This window comes from Chiloscyllium punctatum, chromosome 2 (genome assembly GCF_047496795.1).
Source record: "Chiloscyllium punctatum isolate Juve2018m chromosome 2, sChiPun1.3, whole genome shotgun sequence".
Taxonomy (NCBI): Eukaryota; Metazoa; Chordata; class Chondrichthyes; order Orectolobiformes; family Hemiscylliidae; genus Chiloscyllium; species Chiloscyllium punctatum.
The window spans coordinates 43086659-43105401 of record NC_092740.1 but is presented as its reverse complement, the minus strand read 5'-3'; the positions used below and the strand labels follow the sequence as shown (position 1 = coordinate 43105401).

The following is an 18743-nucleotide window of genomic DNA, read 5'->3' as shown; positions in this document are numbered from 1 at the left end:
AAAGATTCTTGGGAAACTTTGTACAGACTTTACCAACAGTTGAGTGATATGTGTGTCAGAAATTCTCTGCACTAATAGCTGTTTACATCTTACTTCATGGAACTCACCAGGAGAAAGTGCATGACATGTCATTGGCATCTTGCTAGGGGTCCCCTTGGTCTGGACAATGACACAGGACCAGGCAGGACAATGTGAGCTTCTCCAGGAGAGGAAGAAGAGGTGAGGAGAGCAAAATGGTATCTTTAATTTTACATAATGTTTTAGATGAGGGAACTAAATGTAATATCATGTTTGCAAAGCTGGGTGAGATGCTTCAGCGTGACTTGGAAAAATTGAGTGAGTGGGCAAATACATGGTAGATGAAGTATTACGTGAATAATTGTGAGGTTGTTCACTTTGTGAACAAAAGCAGGAAGTAATATTATTATCCAAACAGCGATGGATTTGAAAAGGCGAGGTGAAACAAGATCTGAGTATCCTTGTACACTCGTGTCGCTGAAAGTCAACAAGTAGGTGCAGCAGACAGTGAATAGTACACGGACATTCATAGCGAGAAGATTTGAATACAGGAGCATGAAAGTCTTGCTGCAGTTGTACCGGGGCCTTGATGAGACCACACCTGAAGTATTGTATGCAGTTTTGATCTCCTTATTTGAGCAAGGATGTTCTGCTATTGAGAGTGCAATATAGATTTTCCAAACTGATTCCAAGGATGTCAAGACTGGTAAATGAAGAAAGAATGAGGAGGAAATCTCATCAAAACTTACAAAATTCTAAAAAAGGTTCGACAGGACAAATGTAAGAAGAATGTTCTAACGACTGGGAGTCCAGAACCTGTGGTCACAGTCCTAAATGGCCCATCTCCATATGCATAGGCTAAGGTGAGGTGTTTCTTCACCCAGGGAGTGGTGAGCCAATAAAATTTGTTCAAATGATCAGCCTTTAACATGGTCATTGGGTGTTGTGTATCTTCCACAGCACTCCCTATTCATTAAGTTATAATTTGCCATAGCTCTCCAATGCATGTTTACATTCCAGTTGCTGATGTGATTTTGCGTACCTGTGGATGATAAGAATGTATTGTAAGCAAACATTCATGGTAAGTGTTATTGTATAGACTGAGTAACACCACCCATAAAAATCATAATATTAACTGATTCAATTGTAATTTAATGGGGCTTCTAAGGGTTGATCCATTCCAGGAGCATGCTTGTGCATTGATGTGCTGAATCATAGCAAAATGTACTTCTGTGAAACTACTGACTCCTTCATTTCTCCTTCTGAGTGATACCTGTCCACACAGGGAAATAAAACTGAACAATGAACTGAGTGTGCACTAACTTACGGCGAATGGCGTCAGTGAAAGCTTGGAAATGGGTTAAATGTCATGGATATCAGTCAAAAATGAATTGTGCAGAATATCTGGAAAAACACAAAAAGAAGAATAATTGATCAAAGTATCATTCAAAAAAAGCAGATCAGAACCTGAAAACAGCAGAGACAGTTTCAAAAAGGTTGGGAAGAGGGGGGGGATAAAGATCAACAGTATATCAATCTCAGAAGTCAAACAGAAAACAGAGGTTGCTGGCAAAATCTGACAGGTCTGGCAGCATGTGTGGGGAGAAAGCAGAGTTAATGTTTCGTGTCCATTGACTCTTTAGTTCTGCAAGTGGTATAATATTACAAACCAAACAAAACTCATTTGTATAGCATGTTGTTTTGTTAACCATTGGACATTCTGAAGTGCTTTGTAGTTATTTAAGTACTTTGTCGAACATCACCACCATTGTAGAAAGCGGGCTGCCAACTTGGACACTACATTTGAATATACAAATGAGGAGCAAGAGTAGGTTACTTCGTCCCTTAAGCATGCTGCACCATTCAGTAAGATCATCGCAGATCTGGTTACTCCAGCCTATCCCTGATGCCCTTTCCACATGTGGATTATCAAGCATCCAACTACTTCCACCATAAAAGTTTTCAAGAACCCAGGTAGACAGGGTAGTGAAGGAGGTGTGCTTGGCTTTACTTGTCAGTGCATGGAATATAGGAGTTGGGAGGTTATGTTGCAGTTGTACAGGACATTGGTTAAGCTACTTTTGGAATACTGTGTTCAATACTTGTCTCCGTGCTATAGAAATGTGAAACTTGAAAGGGTTAGTAAAGATTTACAAGGATCTTACCAGGGTTGAAGGGTTTGAGCTGTAGAGAGAGTCTGAATAGGTTGAGGCCATTTTCTCTGGAGTGTCCGAGGCTCTGGGGTGATCTTATTAAGGTTTATAAAATCATGTGGGGCATGATAGGGTGAATAGCCAAAGTCTTTTCAAAGGGGTAGGGCAGTCAAAACTGGGAGGCATAGGTTTAAGGTGAGGGGGCAAGATTTAAAAGGGACCTAAGGCACTTTTGTTTTCACACAGATTGGTACATGTATGGAAAAAGCTGCAAGAGGAATTGGGGGAGGCTGGTACAATTACAGCATTTAAAAGGCATCTGGGTGGATATATGAATAGGAAGTGTTTAGAGGGATATGTGCCAAATGCTGGCGCATGGGACTAGATTAATTTAGAATTGAATGGTTGGCATGGATGAGTTGGACTGAAGGATCTGTGTTATACATCTCTAACTCTGCTTTCACTACCTCTTGAGGAAGAGTCATAAAGTGTTCCAAGCAGTCTTGCCCTTCTGTAAAACAAATTACTTATCTCTACCTTAAAGGATTGACCCCTTATTTTTAAAGTGACCCTTAGTTCTAAAATCTTCCAGAAGAAGAAACATGCTTTCCATGTGCCCTCTGTACCTCTCAATTAATGGTATGGTTCAATTAAGTTGCTTTCTAATCTTATAAACTCCCAATGGATAAATCTGTCTAACATTTCCTTTCAAGACAACTTACCCATAGCAGGTATTAGTCTATGAAAACTTCTCTGAAAAGCTTCCAGTGTGTTTATATTCTTCCTTTAAATAAGATGACCAATATTGTACATAGTATTCTAGATGTAGTTTTGCCAGTGCCCTGTATAAGTGAAGTGTAACCTCACTATTTTTACATTTAATTCTCATCACAATAAACCATAGTATTTACTGGGTTTACTTGTGATACCTGCAGACTAACATTTTGTAATCTCTACCACTTAAATAATTTGTTTTATTTGTCCTGCCAAAATGGACAACTTCATATTTTTCCACATTTAGCTCCATTTTCAAATCTTTGACATCTCACTTAACCTATGCATATCCTTTTGTAGCCTCCTTATGGCTTCTTGACAACTTACTTTGCTACCTAGCTTTGTAATGTCAGAAAATTCACATACTTTCAGTTACTTCATCCAAGACAATTACAATTACATAAATTGTAAACAGTCGAGGACCCAGCATTGATCCTATGGCATATTGGTCATTACATGTTAGCAACCAGAAAAAAACATTTATGCCTTCTTTTTTTCTTGTTAGCTAGCCAATCTTCCTTCCATGCCAATATGTTACTCTATGGACCATGAACTTAAATTTTATGCAATAATTTTTGATGTGGGATTTTGGCAAATGCCTTCTGTAAATCTAGGTACTACACATCCACCTATATTCCCCTTTATCCACAGCACATTTTTAGATCAGTTTTTTAAAAAAGATTAGATTCCCTACAGTGTGGATATGTTATTGCTTCAGAGAATACCAATAAGTTGTTGAACATAATTTTCCTTTTACAAAACCATGTTGAATCTGCCTGAATTACCTTAAACATTTCCAAGTGCCCTGTTATAACGGCTTTAGTAATGGCTTCCAATATCTTCCCTATGATAGATCTTAAACCAACTGACCTGTATTTCCTGTTTTGTTTCCTTCCCTTTTACACAAGGAAGTTGCATAAACTGTTCTCCAATCAAACAAACTTCTCTGGACCTACAGAATTTTGCAAATTAAAACCACTGTATCAACTATATCATTGGCCATTTTTTAAAGTGATCGTAGGATGAAGTCCATCAGAGGTTGAGGACTTGTTATTTTGCAGCTCCAGCAGTTTACTCAATGCCACGTAATTTACAGTTCCTCCTTTCCTTCCATTTCCAAATTTACAACTATCGTGAATATTTCAACAATAGTGAAGACTGATGCAAAATAACTTCAGTTTATTTGTCATCTTATTTTCCATTATTAATTCCCCAGACTGACTCACTTTAGACCAATTCTTGGTTAACCTGTACCTTTTTAAAATGCTTATAGAATTTTTAAAATAAATACTTCTAGCTAATTTTCTCTCCTCCTCTCTCCTTTCCTTGACTTTAGTCATTCTTTACTGCTTTCTAACCATTTTTATTCATTCCTGGGAAGAAGGTGGCACTCGCTCTGCCAGTGTGGATTCTCTTGTTGCCATTGAGAAAATGGTGGTTGCTGCCTCCTTGATCTGTTGTAGTTCATTTTATGTAAACAGACGTACAATGCCACTGGGGAGGAAGTTTCAGGCTGTTGACCTAGCAGTGAAGGAATAGTGATTGATTATATATTGCCAAGTTAGGTTGGTGAGTGGCTTTGGAGGGGGAACTTGTAGGTGGTGATGCTCCCATTGTCCTGCTGCCCTCTTCTTAGAGATGGAAGGTATGTCAAAGAAACCTTATTTGGTAGTCTGGACATATTAATTTCTATTTGTGCTTTTAGCATTTGTCTTTTGAGTGCTACATGCATTCACATACAGAACATTGTTTAAAAATTTCTCTAACTTTGTAATATTGGGTGATTTATGCTTATTAATCTGTTCCTGTCACAAACAATTTCCAATATTAATAGTTTTCTTATATGCATTGTCTGTTATCTTTGATCTAAATAGGGTGAATAGCCAAGGTCTTTTTTCTAGGGTGGGGGAGTGTAAAACTAGACAGCATAGGTTAATGTGAGCAGAGAAAAGATGTATAAAAGGACCTGAGGGGTAACTTTTTCACACAGATACCAGTACGTATCTGCTACAAGCTGCCAGAGGTGGTGGTGGAGGAGAGTACAAATACAACATTTAAAGTACATCTGGATGGGTATATGAATAGAAAGTGTTTAGAGGAATATAGGCCAATTGCTGGCAAATGGGACAAGGTCAGATTGGGATGGCTGGTGGCATGGATGAGTTGGACTAAACAGCACAGAAACAGACCTTTAAGTTTACTCCATCTTCTGAAATTTCATCCCTGCCCGCATTATGTAACTGAATATTTTCCTAGAATGCTGGTGTAAATGCCACACAAACAAAAACCCACTTTTGCATGATACACATGGTAATTTCTAAAATAATTTGCTCTATTCTATCTTGCACGTGGCTCAGATAAATAATCCGAGATTATTACCTGTGAGATTCTGCTTCTTGTCTCGGTACTAATTCAACAGACAGACTTGCAAAACCTCTTTCCTTACCCTGCCTATATGAATGATGATTGGTTCCAGAGGAACTGCAAGTTTCTCACTGAACAAAATCATATGACCCTATGGTAAAGGGGTACAACTGAAAATGTTCAGTTCCTTGGTGCGTCAGTGTCTGCAGCTTGGTCTTGAGTTTATCGATTGTGTGTATGTTCCAGCAGCCACAGGCACTTACTTCAAGTGTTTGCGCTTTGAATCACATCAGGATCCAGAAACCCCTACATCTACAACATGTCACATACCCTGCTGTTAATTAATGTATGATTAAATATAACTAATATTAGCCATATTAATTTATTCAGATTTGCATGATTTTTATTTTAAGGAATAAATATAGACCTTGACATCTACTTTAGAGGACAACCCAAGCCTCAGTTTAACATCTCATCCAGTGTGCTAAGTGTTTTGATTTTTGCGCTCAAATGCAGGAAGGGGATTTGAACACACAACCTTAGAACTCAAGAGGCGATTATTACCAGACAAGTAAACAAGATACATCAGCAAGTTGTGCTAGCATCATCTTTCAGCATTGCATCTATTGGTTGATTAATTTCCTTTGATACATGTATAAAGAGTAAGCACAGTGACAAGTTATTTTAAAATGACTACACTTTAAAGCCAATAAGAAACTTTTTGATAGTTCTTTGAAAAGACCAGAGAGGAACTACATAAATATTATTGTTACTCTCAAATGCACAAGTTGTTATTTGAGTAATTCTATTTCATATCAAGAAATATCTATAATGGCAACTCATGACCAACTCACACTTGGTACTAAATACATGCCCTATTTCACTTCACAAAATGCCAGGGAACAACATCACACAAAATTCAGAGTGGGTTTATTATCAATGGTGTTAGCTTGTTTCTAATTTTCAAATTTCTTTCTTGAGGTACAAATGATGCAGAAAGCCTCATGATTGTTTTCCATTTCCAATTATCAAGGCTGGGTGTTTGAAAAAAATATTTATCTCAACCTTGAATTTACCTAAGCAGTAAGGGAATAAAAAGATTATAGGGAAAACAGTAGGAAAATAGAGTTGAGGATTTCTCAGATCAGCCATGATCTCAATGAATGGCAGACTCTGGCTAAATCAAATCTTAATATATAACATAGCTAGCAATGATTTGCTGAAGGAGGAGGGGTTGGAAAGTACTGAATCAGGGTATGAATTCAAGCTGAAATCATGTTTCTGCAAGATATCACCAAGAAATAGTATCTAAATGAAGGTGAGGCAAGCCTTCAGGGTGCACTAGTCACAACAGCTTACACAGAACTTGGATATTACTTAAAATAAGCATGCAAATTTTACATAGAACATAGAACAATACAGCACAGAACAGGCCCTTCGGCCCACGATGTTGTGCCGAACTTCTAACCTAGATTAAGCACCCATCCATGTACCTATCCAAATGCCGCTTAAAGGTCGCCAATGATTCTGACTCTACCACTCCCACAGGCAGCGCATTCCATGCCCCCACCACTCTCTGGGTAAAGAACCCACCCCTGACATCTCCCCTATACCTTCCACCCTTCACCTTAAATTTATGTCCCCTTGTAACACTCTGTTGTACCCGGGGAAAAAGTTTCTGACCGTCTACTCTGTCTATTCCTCTGATCATCTTATAAACCTCTATCAAGTCACCCCTCATCCTTCGCCGTTCCAACGAGAAAAGGCAGAGAACTCTCAACCTATCCTCGTACGACCTACTCTCCATTCCAGGCAACATCCTGGTAAATCTTCTCTGCACCCTCTCCAAAGCTTCCACATCTTTCCTAAAGTGAGGCGACCAGAACTGCACACAGTACTCCAAATGTGGCCTAACCAAAGTCCTGTACAGCTGCAACATCACTTCACGACTCTTGAATTCAATCCCTCTGCTAATGAACGATAATACTCCATAGGCCTTCTTACAAACTCTATCCACCAGAGTGGCAACCTTCAAAGATCTATGTACATAGACCCCAAGATCCCTCTGTTCCTCCACCTGACTAAGAACCCTACCATTAACCCTGTATTCCGCATTCTTATTTGTTCTTCCAAAATGGACAACCTCACACTTGGCAGGGTTGAACTCCATCTGCCACTCCTCAGCCCAGCTCTGCATCACATCTAAGTGCCTCTGCAGCCGACAACAGCCCTCCTCACTGTCCACAACTCCACCTATCTTCGTATCATCTGCAAATTTACTGACCCACCCTTCGACTCTCTCATCTAAGTCATTAATAAAAATTACAAACAGCAGAGGACCCAGAACTGATCCCTGCGGAACTCCACTTGTAACTGGGCTCCAGGCTGAATATTTACCATCTACCACCACTCTCTGCCTTCGACCGGTTAGCCAGTTTTCTATCCAATTGGCCAAATTTCCCTCTATCCCATGCCTCCTGACTTTCCGCATAAGCCTACCATGGGGAACCTTATCAAATGCCTTACTAAAATCCATGTACACTACATCCACTGCTCTACCCTCATCCACATGCTTGGTCACCTCCTCGAAGAATTCAATAAGACTTGTAAGGCAAGACCTACCCTTCACAAATCCGTGCTGGCCGCCCCTAATCAAGCAGTGTCTTTCCAGATACTCGTAAATCCTATCCCTCAGTACCCTTTCCATTACTTTGCCTACCACAGAAGTAAGACTAACTGGCCTGTAATTCCCGGGGTTATCCCTATTCCCTTTTTTGAACAGGGGCACAACATTCGCTACTCTCCAGTCCCCTGGTACCACCCCCGTTGCCAGTGAAGACGAGAAGATCATTGCCAACGGTACTGCAATTTCCTCTCTTGCTTCCCACATAATCCTAGGATATATCCCGTCAGGCTCGGGGGACTTGTCTATCCTCAAGTTGTTCAAAATGTCCAACATCAGGCAGTTGACTTCAAGGTGTTGAATTAGGAAGTGGTGAAAAAGTTCTTTGTAGACAAAGAACAAGGCCCTGTCTACTATATTCCCCCGCCACCTCATCTCAGAGCTGTGCACCACAGTATCACCATATCTGTTACTGCTCTTTTTAAATTTAATATCAAAGTATAATTTGGATAGGAACGTTGCTTACCATAAGCTCTGATCTGACCAATTGGGTTTATAGCTGATAGTTAGAGTGGGGGTCCAAGATTCCAAATGGAGTAACAAGCTCTAATGGTAACACCCCTTTCTCTCTGTGTGCAATCCTGCGGTGGGGGAAGGTGGGAGGTTGGGGGGGGGGGGGGGGGGGGGGGTGTGGTGGTGGTGGTGGTGTGGTTACTGTGGGGAAAATCCCAATGCATTCATTGGCAAGATTTGACTTGAAGTCTTGATCAAAGTTCAAGCTGCTCCATCGTCTTGCCTGAACAGGTTTACCATAACCTCCTCCCAAAAGGTAACTTCTTCGACATTTAAATGTTTAAAAATATTTATTTCATCGTATTTTTACGCACTTACTTCTATTGCTATCAGTCCACACTCCCTTCACATTACACAACTTAGCTTATCTAGCGGGAGTTCAGCCGGGAATCTAGTCTCACAACTGACGTTACGAAACACCATTTCTGAGACCAGTTCACTTTGTGTTACAAGTAACAGCATAGAATCCGCTTGGAATGGAGAACTGGATTACTGGAATGGAACAAACTAGATCTCTTCATTATAACTGAAATATTTCACTTTGTTCTCATTACAGAAAAGATCAGGAAAGAAATTAATGGCGTACAATCTCCACAGAAGTGCTGTGTTTCCTAAAGTTTGCATCTGCAAATTTGGACCCATAGATTTTGCTGCTCAGGCGAACTGAAAGGAAACAGAGGGCTGATTTACATGAAATGTTAGAACAAATCAGTCCCCTCCCAAGCCAAATGAAGTGTAAAACATGGTGACTGTTTACTGCAAATACAAAATGGATGCCATTTCAGTGCAGTTGGAAATTTGACAGTTTGATGCATCTTTACTATTTGGAACTGCTTCTCTGAAAGCGAGAATTACATTGGTGAAAAGGAACGAGATACAGAGCCCTGAATGAAACAGTGAAGACAAAACTATGAAGGTCAAATAACCAAACAGAAAATAATGGGAGGACCAGTATTTTTATCCCCCCTGATGAATTAGACAGATTGAATGATTGTCTGTATTGGAATATGGTGTGAAGATGAGATTCAGAACTGCCATTCAGCTGTGCTAAACTTCATCACTCTTAATACACTTTAAATTCACCACTTGATCAAGGTTTTCTGGCTAGATGGCTGTGACAAATTTTATTTAACATTCATGAAGAGCCCCTCAAGATATTTTACTACATTAAATATATAAAAATGCTCCTCTATAAAAACTCTTACAAATCAAAATGATGCATCCATATTAATGCTTCTTCCAAAAAGGAGCTTGTGACATGAAAATTAAGTGTACAAAGCTTCAGAGAGAACTGGTGGTCAACAATAACTTGCAAACGATAATACAGAGAGATTTGAAGTCAAATGGAATAGACCAAATACATAATCTGTTTTTATCCCACTAATGGTCCAGTGACCCATACTGTAGTATTCTTATATTTGAGGTTTAGTCTTGGGATCAATAATTTAGATTAGATTACTTACAGTGTGGAAACAGACCCTTCGGCCCAACAAGTCCACACCAACCCGCCACCCACCCATACCCCTACATTTACCCCTTACCTAATACAACGGGCAATTAAGCATGGCCAATTCACCTGACCTGCACATCTTTGGACTGTGGGAGGAAACCGGAGCACCCGGAGGAAACCCACACAGACACGGGGAGAACGTGCAAACTCCACACAGTCAGTTGCCTGAGGCGGGAATTGAACCCGGGTCTCTGGCGCTGTGAGGCAGCAGTGCTAACCACTGTGCCACCGTGCTGCCCATAATTGAGAAGTGGAAAACGGTGTTGATGTAACAGTGAACACAGAACTACCTCCAAATGTTGTGAAAACCCACTTGGTTTACTAACATGCTTTAGACAAAGTGGCAATCTTAACTGGCCAACCTGTGACTCCACACCCACAATAGTGTAGTTGATACCCAACTGTGTCAGAATTGATCCAGTAAGCAACTATATTGTACCAAACTGCTACAAAAAAAGAATGCACATTGTCAAGACCATGGTGAACTCAAAAGCGAATGAAGGATAGGCAACAAATGTTATCAAATAATATCCACAAATAGAATGAAAATAAACATTGCAACTAAGTATCATCTGATCACATACATCAAGAGCAGTTGCTTATTGGATAGGACTTATTTTTAGTCTCAAGTTAAGACAAATCAAAACGTGCATGTCTAAACTAGGGAATGATTATACCCAAAATGAAACCCATATAAGCCAGTAGATGTGGAACTGACGGAGGCCACAGATGTGATATCTATTTCCTTTGGAAAGGTTCCAAATAATGCAGAAATGAGGGACCAGTCTGATTCTCAGTATTTACACCTTAAGAAATAGCTAAATTCACAATTTAAAATAAACGTTATCAAGTTTATCCATAACATTTCTTCACCCACCTTTATCCAGCTTCTTTGGCATATTTAAATAATGACATTTTCTAGGCTTCTTTTAGCTGAAATTAAAACAATTTAAAAGCACAAGTTTCAAGATTTCAAATTGACTTCATAAATCTAATGGGAAGATTTTTCCTATCAACTGGGATGGTTTTGAAACAGGCAGTGTTTATACATATTTGCCCTGTGAATTAATATTGGCTTCCAGTACGTACAGAAGCACTAACACACAAGATCTTGTTCTTTGCAGACAGACAGAATAAACTTCTAGACAGCACCTGTTCCACCAGAATAAGTGACGGCCATTTACTTGTTCATTTTTTTAGGGCAATACTATGACCAACCAACTTGCCTGGCTTACCACTGAAAGCAGAGCAGTTAACAGTCAATCATTATAATTTGATGAATCTCCAAGGAATCACTGTCACCAATTCGAATGCAGTTGCCAACAAGTTGGTACACCCTTCATGCAATACCTTGTACGAAGCGTTTTTTCCAGCAATTCTTAAATCCTGTGCTACCAAATGACTATCAATTACTTTTGAGAAAGAGCATTTCTTTATTCCAGTATGAAAAAAAAAGGTGATTGGTAGTACATTTGTTGTAGTACTGTAATATCAAATTAAAAATTTGCAATACAAAAGTTAAAATATCAAGTGTACACATTTACACAGAATTTACATTATATCTGCAAACCAAACTTTGATTTGTACTCATTATGATCAAAACAGCTTGCACTGTACAGTTGAACAGGAACTAAGTTATACTACAAAACTGGCTCTTCAAATCAAATATTTGGCAAACAATTATTTTTAAATGAATAGGTTTTAATTATGAAAATTAAAAACAATTGTTTCTGATGAACAGTTTAAACATGATCTAACAGTGAGCTGTGCCATGCCAAATGCCAGTATTCTTCAGTATACAGGAAGGACCAGGCTCGAGAATGTTCTTGCTTTGAACAGATAAAATAAATTTAAGACATGTTAAAGCCTTTTATACTTCAATCAAAATATTACCATCCTTACACCCTTTAACACTGCAAAATCTATCGCTGTCCTTTTTATTGCAATAATAGGGAAAGTAGAAATGTAGTTTCAAAAAGTTAGTATTCCTACTCCCAAATGGCACTATGCCATTCTCTTACAAAAGCAACAGACAGGTGCTCTGCATCATGTCTGCTGCTTCAGCACATTTCTAAGAACTGTATGTATTTGTAGGTTTTAAGTTCCCAATAGCAATGCCAGAAATAGATGACATAAATGTACTTGATAAGACAATATAAATGGTAGCACGGAAATAAGATTAAAATATTTTAAAAGGTGCTTTGATGATACTTTCCAATCAAAATATTTAATTCTAAAATCTATTATTAGTGGCACCTTGTTTTGTTAGTAGTTGCTCACATTAGTTCTTAAAATGTCCCTCTTACTGGCACAGATTTTGACAATATCCCCAGGTCCATATGTTGAGCTGACAGGAAATGGAGATGAAATTGAGCATTAAAGTTATTTAAGGACTCTACCTGATCTGGCATCACTTAGAAAATGTATTTTTATGCAACCACTTAATTGCATTATCATAAAGCACATAAATAATATCTAAAACACTTGTCAAATACTTCTACCATGGGTTTGAAAAATACTGTGGAGAATTCTGTACAACTCCAGTTGAGGACCTGCATCTCCTTAACCCACAATTCCTACAATGCCAGATGCTATGTTTTTAAACAAAACTTATGGTGGAGAACACAACTTGACAAGGTTTTACTTTATGACGTTCAGTGCTTAATCTCACAGAACCTACACAGAACCTAATCCCACATAAGCATTTTGCCTTCAGTGGTGCATCCTGGCCACTGCTCAGTGATCTTCTCTCAATCAGCCAAAAAAGCTGAAACATAATCTTTAACCCTGCAGTTAATATAGTGAGTTTTGCAGACGACTGATACACTCCCTGCACAAATCAAACCCTAAACATTCGCAAAATACTTTGAACAGACACGACATCCAAAAATGCAATTGGAAATTTGCATATGAGTTCAATCATTAGCATTAAGAATAGTGATGATTCAAAACCCAGAAGATACATGGTCACCATTTAAAGAAAAGCCTGGTGATTTCACTGGCCTCCACAATATGTCACTCATTCACTCACTAGGTTTCTGGCATTTTTGTTGATGACGCACTCAGTCCACAACTTTTATTGACTGGACGCCACAGATGACAGCAGGTGATTTTGCAACTTTCCCTCCTGAGGGAGGCTGGTTTGATCGAGGATACTTGGCTGCTGTCCCTTGACCAATGGTTTGCTAAGGGCAGATAAAAAGACGAATAAGCAACATCTTATAGATCTAAAGTAAATGCTGACTCACCAATCTAAAAGTATTATTATTTTTGAAGGAAAATGTGTTATATTCCTCGTGGAGTTTTAAAAATTATTTTAAAAGTTTAACAAAATAATATTTCAGTTCATCAATTTATAAAAAAAGAGCTTAGTTTTCCATTGTTAGATTGTTGAGGAGCAGGAGGGGAAGTACAAGTGATGTTCCCATAATCTGGTGCCTTTCGATAGTACAGGCTGCTATTTGAAAGGTGCTGTCAAAGGAGGATGGTTGAGTTACTGCTGTGTATCTTGTGGATTGTACACACTGCTGTCACTGTGTATTGGGAAAGGAGTGCATATTGAAGAAGGCTGATGGGTGCTGTGTGCTAGATGGTGTCATATTGTTGGAACTGCTCTTATCCAGGCAAGTGGGGAGCATTCCATGGCATTCCTGATTTGTGCCTTGTAGATCGTGGACAGGCATTCGGGAGACAGGAGTTCATGTGTATATTTATAGTTTTCATCATGGAATTTCTAATCTGACCTGTTCGTGTAACCATAGTATTTATGTCAGTCCAGTTCAGTTTCCAGTCAAAAGGTCAATAATTGTTGAAGATTCACATTGCTTGAGCTGTGTTATGAATTTTACTCCCCACTTCTCAGCCCAAGCCTCGATACTGCTCAAGTCTTGCAGGTGAATAGTGTACAATCAGCAGCAAGCATTCCCACTTCTCACCTTTTGAAGATCATTGATGAAGCAGTTGAAGATGGTTAGCCTAGAATTTATGCAGACTTCCTGGAGCTGTAATGATTAACCTCAAACAACGATCTCTGTTTTCAGTAAGCATGACTCCAACCAGCAGAATCACCCTCTTCCCCCTAATTTTATTAGAGCTCCTTGATGTCATTTTTTGTCTAAAACTGCCTTTATGTTAACAGTCACTCTCATCTCACCCGAGTTTAGCTCTTTTACCTATGTTTGGTTTGGCAGATGCATCATTCACTTCTGCCTGAAGATTGTTGCAAATATTTCAGCCTCATCATCTTTTGCACTGATGTGTTGGTCTCTCCTATTGTTGAGGATGGGTACCTCCAGCTCCAGTATGGTATTGGCAGGGGATATGTAATATGTAATGATGTGGAATGGTAGGGACTTTTAACTTGCCAAACATAGACTGGGACTCCGTAGTGTTAAGGGCTTGGACAGAAAGGAATTTGTTAAGTTTGTACAAAAAAAATTTTCTTATTCAGTATATGGATGAACCTACGAGAGGAGAAGCAAAACTTGATGTCTTGGCAGGGCATGCGACTGAGGTGTCAGTGTGGGAGCACTTGGGGACCAGTGATCATAATTCTATTACATTTAAATAGTTATGGAAAATAGACCTGATCTAAAACTTAAAGTTCTAAATTGGAGGTAGGTGAATTTTGAGGCAGGAACTTTCAAAAGGCTATTAGAGGAACGTGGGAGGCCTTCAAAAATGAGATAACGTGAGTCCAGAGAAAGTATGTTCCTGTTACTGTGAAGAGCAAAGCTGTTGGGGTAAGGAATGCTGGATGACAGATAAATTGAGGTTCTGGTCAAGAAAAAAGGAGACTATGGCAGCTAATAGCTGGGGTTGAGTGAATCCTTCAAGGAATACAAGGGCATTAGGAGTACACTCAATAGGGGAATCAGGAGGGAACATCAAATAGCTTTGGCAAATTGAGTTAATGAGAATCCAAAGAGATTTTACAAATACATTTAAGGGTAAAAGAGTAACTGGCGAGAGAATAAGGCCCTTTAAAGATCAGCAAGGCTATCTCGGTGTAGATTTGCAGGAGATGACCGAGATATTAAATGAGTATTTTGCATCAGTATTTACTGTGGAGAATGATGTAGAAGCTGGAGAACTTGGGAAAATAACTAGCGACATCTTGGAAATTGCACATATCATAGAGGTTGTCTTAAAACATATAAAGAGGAGAAAATGAGGACTGCAGATGCTGGAGATCAGAGTCAGAGTAGAAAAGCACATTCCTGATGAAGGGCTTATGCTTGAAATGTCAAATCTTCTGTTCCTTGGATGCTGCCTGACCAGCTGTGCTTTTTCACCACCACACTCTAACTTAAAATGCATAAAGTTAGATAAGTCCCCAGGACTTGATTAGGTGCATCCCAGAACTTTGTGGGAAGCTAGGATCGTGATTTCTGAGATATTTACATCATCAATATCCACAAGTGATACACCAGAAGACTGGAGGGTGGCTAACGTGGTGCCATTATTTAAGAAAGGTTGTAAGGAAAAGCCATTATAGGCCGGACAGCCTGATGTCAGTGAAGGGTATGTTGTTGGAGAGGATTCTGAAGGATAGCATTTAGTGTATTTGGTAAGGCAAGGACTGATAGGGATAGTCAATATGGCCTTGTGCAAGAGAAATCATGCCCCTCAAACTCGATCGAGTTTTTTTGAAGGAGTGGCAAAGATAAATTAATGAAGGCAGAGCAGTGGAGCAATGGATGTGGTCTACATGGACTTCAGCAAGGCAGCCAAGTCTCCGCATAGTAGACTGATTAGTGAAGTTACATCACAGGAAACCTAGGGAGAGCTAGCTATTTGGATACAAAATTGGATTGAAGGTGGAGACAGAGGGTTGTTTTTCAGACAGAAGGCTGTAAGCAGTGGTTTGTCACAAGGATCAGTGCTGGACCCACTGTTTTTTTTAATCAGTTATATAAATGATTTGGGTGTGAATTTAGCAGGAATGGTTATTAAGTTTGAAGATAACACCTAAACTGGTGGCATAGTGGACAATGAAGAAGGTTCTCTCAAAAATACAATGGGACTTTGATCAGATGAGCTGAGGATTGGCAGATGGAGTTTGATTTAGATAGATGAGGTGTTGTGTTTTGGAAAGGCAAACCAGGGCAGGACTTAAACATTTAATGGTGGAGTCCTCGGGGTGCAGGTTCATAGTTCCTTGACAGCTGAATCACAGGGAGACAGGATAGTACTGAAGGCGGCATTTGGTACATGCCTTCATTGGTCAGTGCATTGAGTATAGGAATTGGGATGTCATGCTGCAGCTGTACAGGATATCAATTTGGCCACTTTTGAAACACTGCATTCAATCTGGTCTCCCTGCTATAGGAAAGACGTTGTGAAACCTGAAAGGGCTCAGAAAAGATTTACAAGAACGTTGCCAGGGTTTACGCTATAGGGAGAGGCTAAATATTTTCCATGGAGCGTCAGAGGCTGAGGAGTGACTTTATAGACATGTATAAAATCATGAGTGGCATGAACAGGGCAAGTAGCCAAGCTCTTTATTTCCAGGGTAGGGTAGTCTAAAACTAGAGAGCATGGGTTTAAGTTGAGAGGGGAAAGATATAAAAGGAACCTAAGGCATGAGCTGCCACAGGAAGTGGAGGCTGGTACAATTACATTTATAAAAGGTTGGGTACATTAATAGGAAGGGTTTAAGAGGGATACGGGCCAAATACTGACAAGATTAGATTAATTTAGGATATCTGCTTGGCATGGATGGGTTGGACTGAAGGATCTGTTTCCCTGCTGTATAACTCTGACAGTGATAGTAATCAGCAACAGGGTTTACTTGTCAATGTCTAAACTCATTCCACATGACTGTGGGCCTGAGTCAATGAAGGACTCCCAGAGCAACACCCACCACCACCCACTCCTCCCCCCCCCCCCCCCCCCCCCCTCCGACTCTATACTCTTGTACCAACTACCTATGGTGCATGTGTCCTGATGGTGGGACAGCACATACCCAGTCATGGTGGTGTCTGTGACATCATCTGTAGTGTATCATTCCATGACTACAATTGTTAGGTCATTAATCAACTGCCCTTTGGTCAATTTTTGGTACATGTTGGGAAAGAGGACTTTGTAAGGTCGACAAGGCTGTGCATGCTTTGGCTGCTTCTAGCACCAAGTTCAGTACCAGGTGATCTATCTAGTTCCATTTCTGTCTTTAGATTTTGTTGCAGTTTGATTTAACTGAGTCGCTTGATAGGACACCTCAGAGTGCATTTAAGAATCAACCATGTTGTTAAGGGTCAGCATGGGTTCACACATAGGAAAACCAGGTAAAAAAAAAAGGTGCCAAACTTGCGCTTCATCGAAATGCACTCATCCAGGTAAATGGACAGTGTTCCATCATACACCAGACTTGTGCCTTTTAGATAATGGACAGTGTCTATTAGTGTCTCAGAGTGCATTTAAGAAACAACCATGTTGTTAAGGGTTAGCATGGATTCACACACAGGAAACAAAAAGATACAATCTAGTTGATCGAGTCAGTCAATCACAGACTGCAGTTGAAGTTCTGCTGGCAATTGCTAATGCTGAATTCTACGTGAAAAAAACTAACATTGTTTTCTAGGTAGAGTATTGAGCTTTGCGATGCAAAGATGAAATGGATAATACAAAAAGAATTTATATTTTCCTATATATTAAACATCTCAAACTATACTACCCCTTAACCATTCAAACATAATGGAATATAGACAAAGTTAGTGCAACCTCATTCATAAGGACATCCCTTTAAGACCTGGGTAATGTACATCGTATCCCTTCCAATGTCAATACCTCCTTAACTAAATCAATAATTAAAACTAAAATTCAGTGTTCATATTTCAATCACTAAATCACTTTCTTAATTAAACTCCAGTGATGATAGACAGTACCCCACAAGGAGTTTTATTTATTTTTTACATTTTATATCTACGCACTAGCTTTTTCTGATTCATGGACATGGATAGTTAAATTTCTCTAAAGAGTCTAGTTTCTCACCATAAAGAAAGCATTCAGATTTGTCTCTAGATCTGAAGGTGGACAATTCCATGTTTCACCATACTGAATTAATCTGGGCATAGTTTACCCAATTAAGCTATGCCGCTTTTTATCCTCTTGCCCTCATGTGCATAACATGCTGTCCTAACGTTGTGCCAACAACATTCTTGCATATGTAGAGTTATCATTCAAGTCATTTTTGGGAACATATCCATTGACAATTACTGTTTCCTATCACTGAGCCAATTCTGTACATATATATATATATATATATATATATTATATATATATATTACTGCTGTCCCTTTTATACCATTTACAAGTCTATTGTGTGATATTATATGAAACACCTTCTGAAAGTCCATAAACACCAACAGCACAAAATCATCTGTATAACCTTTCAGCCATTTCCTGCTGATATAATATGGCTAATAGGATCACTAATATGATTTTTCAGTTTTATTTTTCATTTTAAAAATTGCAGAATGCTGCTAGCAGAAGAAAAAGCTATGAAAAAATGCCACCTCAAAATAAATCAGACTGTGAACTCAAGGATTGGTTACAGAAGACATAAAAATGACATTACTATAATATGAAAGCAAAATACAGCAGTTGCTGTAAGTCTGAAAGAACAAAAAGTGCTAGAAACTCAGACCATATTTGGCAGCATTTGTGGAGAGAGAAAAACAAAGTTAAAATTTACAGTCAAACAGAACTCTTTAGATATTCCAAATAA

General features: G+C 39.2%; 2 protein-coding genes across 7 annotated transcripts in view; one reads left to right on the top strand and one right to left on the bottom strand.

Moving 5' to 3' along the window:
• The window catches only part of LOC140453224 (ankyrin repeat and death domain-containing protein 1B-like), a 51188-nt gene extending 41593 nt beyond the window's left edge, over positions 1-9595 (top strand). For all 3 annotated transcript variants that reach the window (XM_072547808.1, XM_072547813.1, XM_072547801.1), the window contains one exon: positions 9062-9595. In XM_072547808.1, the coding sequence (XP_072403909.1) occupies positions 9062-9120 (59 nt within the window). In that variant the 3' untranslated portion in view covers positions 9121-9595. The remainder of the gene's footprint in view (positions 1-9061) is intronic.
• A 1833-nt stretch (positions 9596-11428) lies between these two features.
• Positions 11429-18743, bottom strand: part of poc5 (POC5 centriolar protein homolog (Chlamydomonas)) — a 76134-nt gene continuing 68819 nt past the window's right edge. For 3 of the 4 annotated variants that reach the window (XM_072547790.1, XM_072547761.1, XM_072547780.1), the window contains one exon: positions 11429-13200. In XM_072547790.1, the coding sequence (XP_072403891.1) occupies positions 13078-13200 (123 nt within the window). In that variant the 3' untranslated portion in view covers positions 11429-13077. The remainder of the gene's footprint in view (positions 13201-18743) is intronic. The other variant, XM_072547771.1, reaches the window with a different exon arrangement.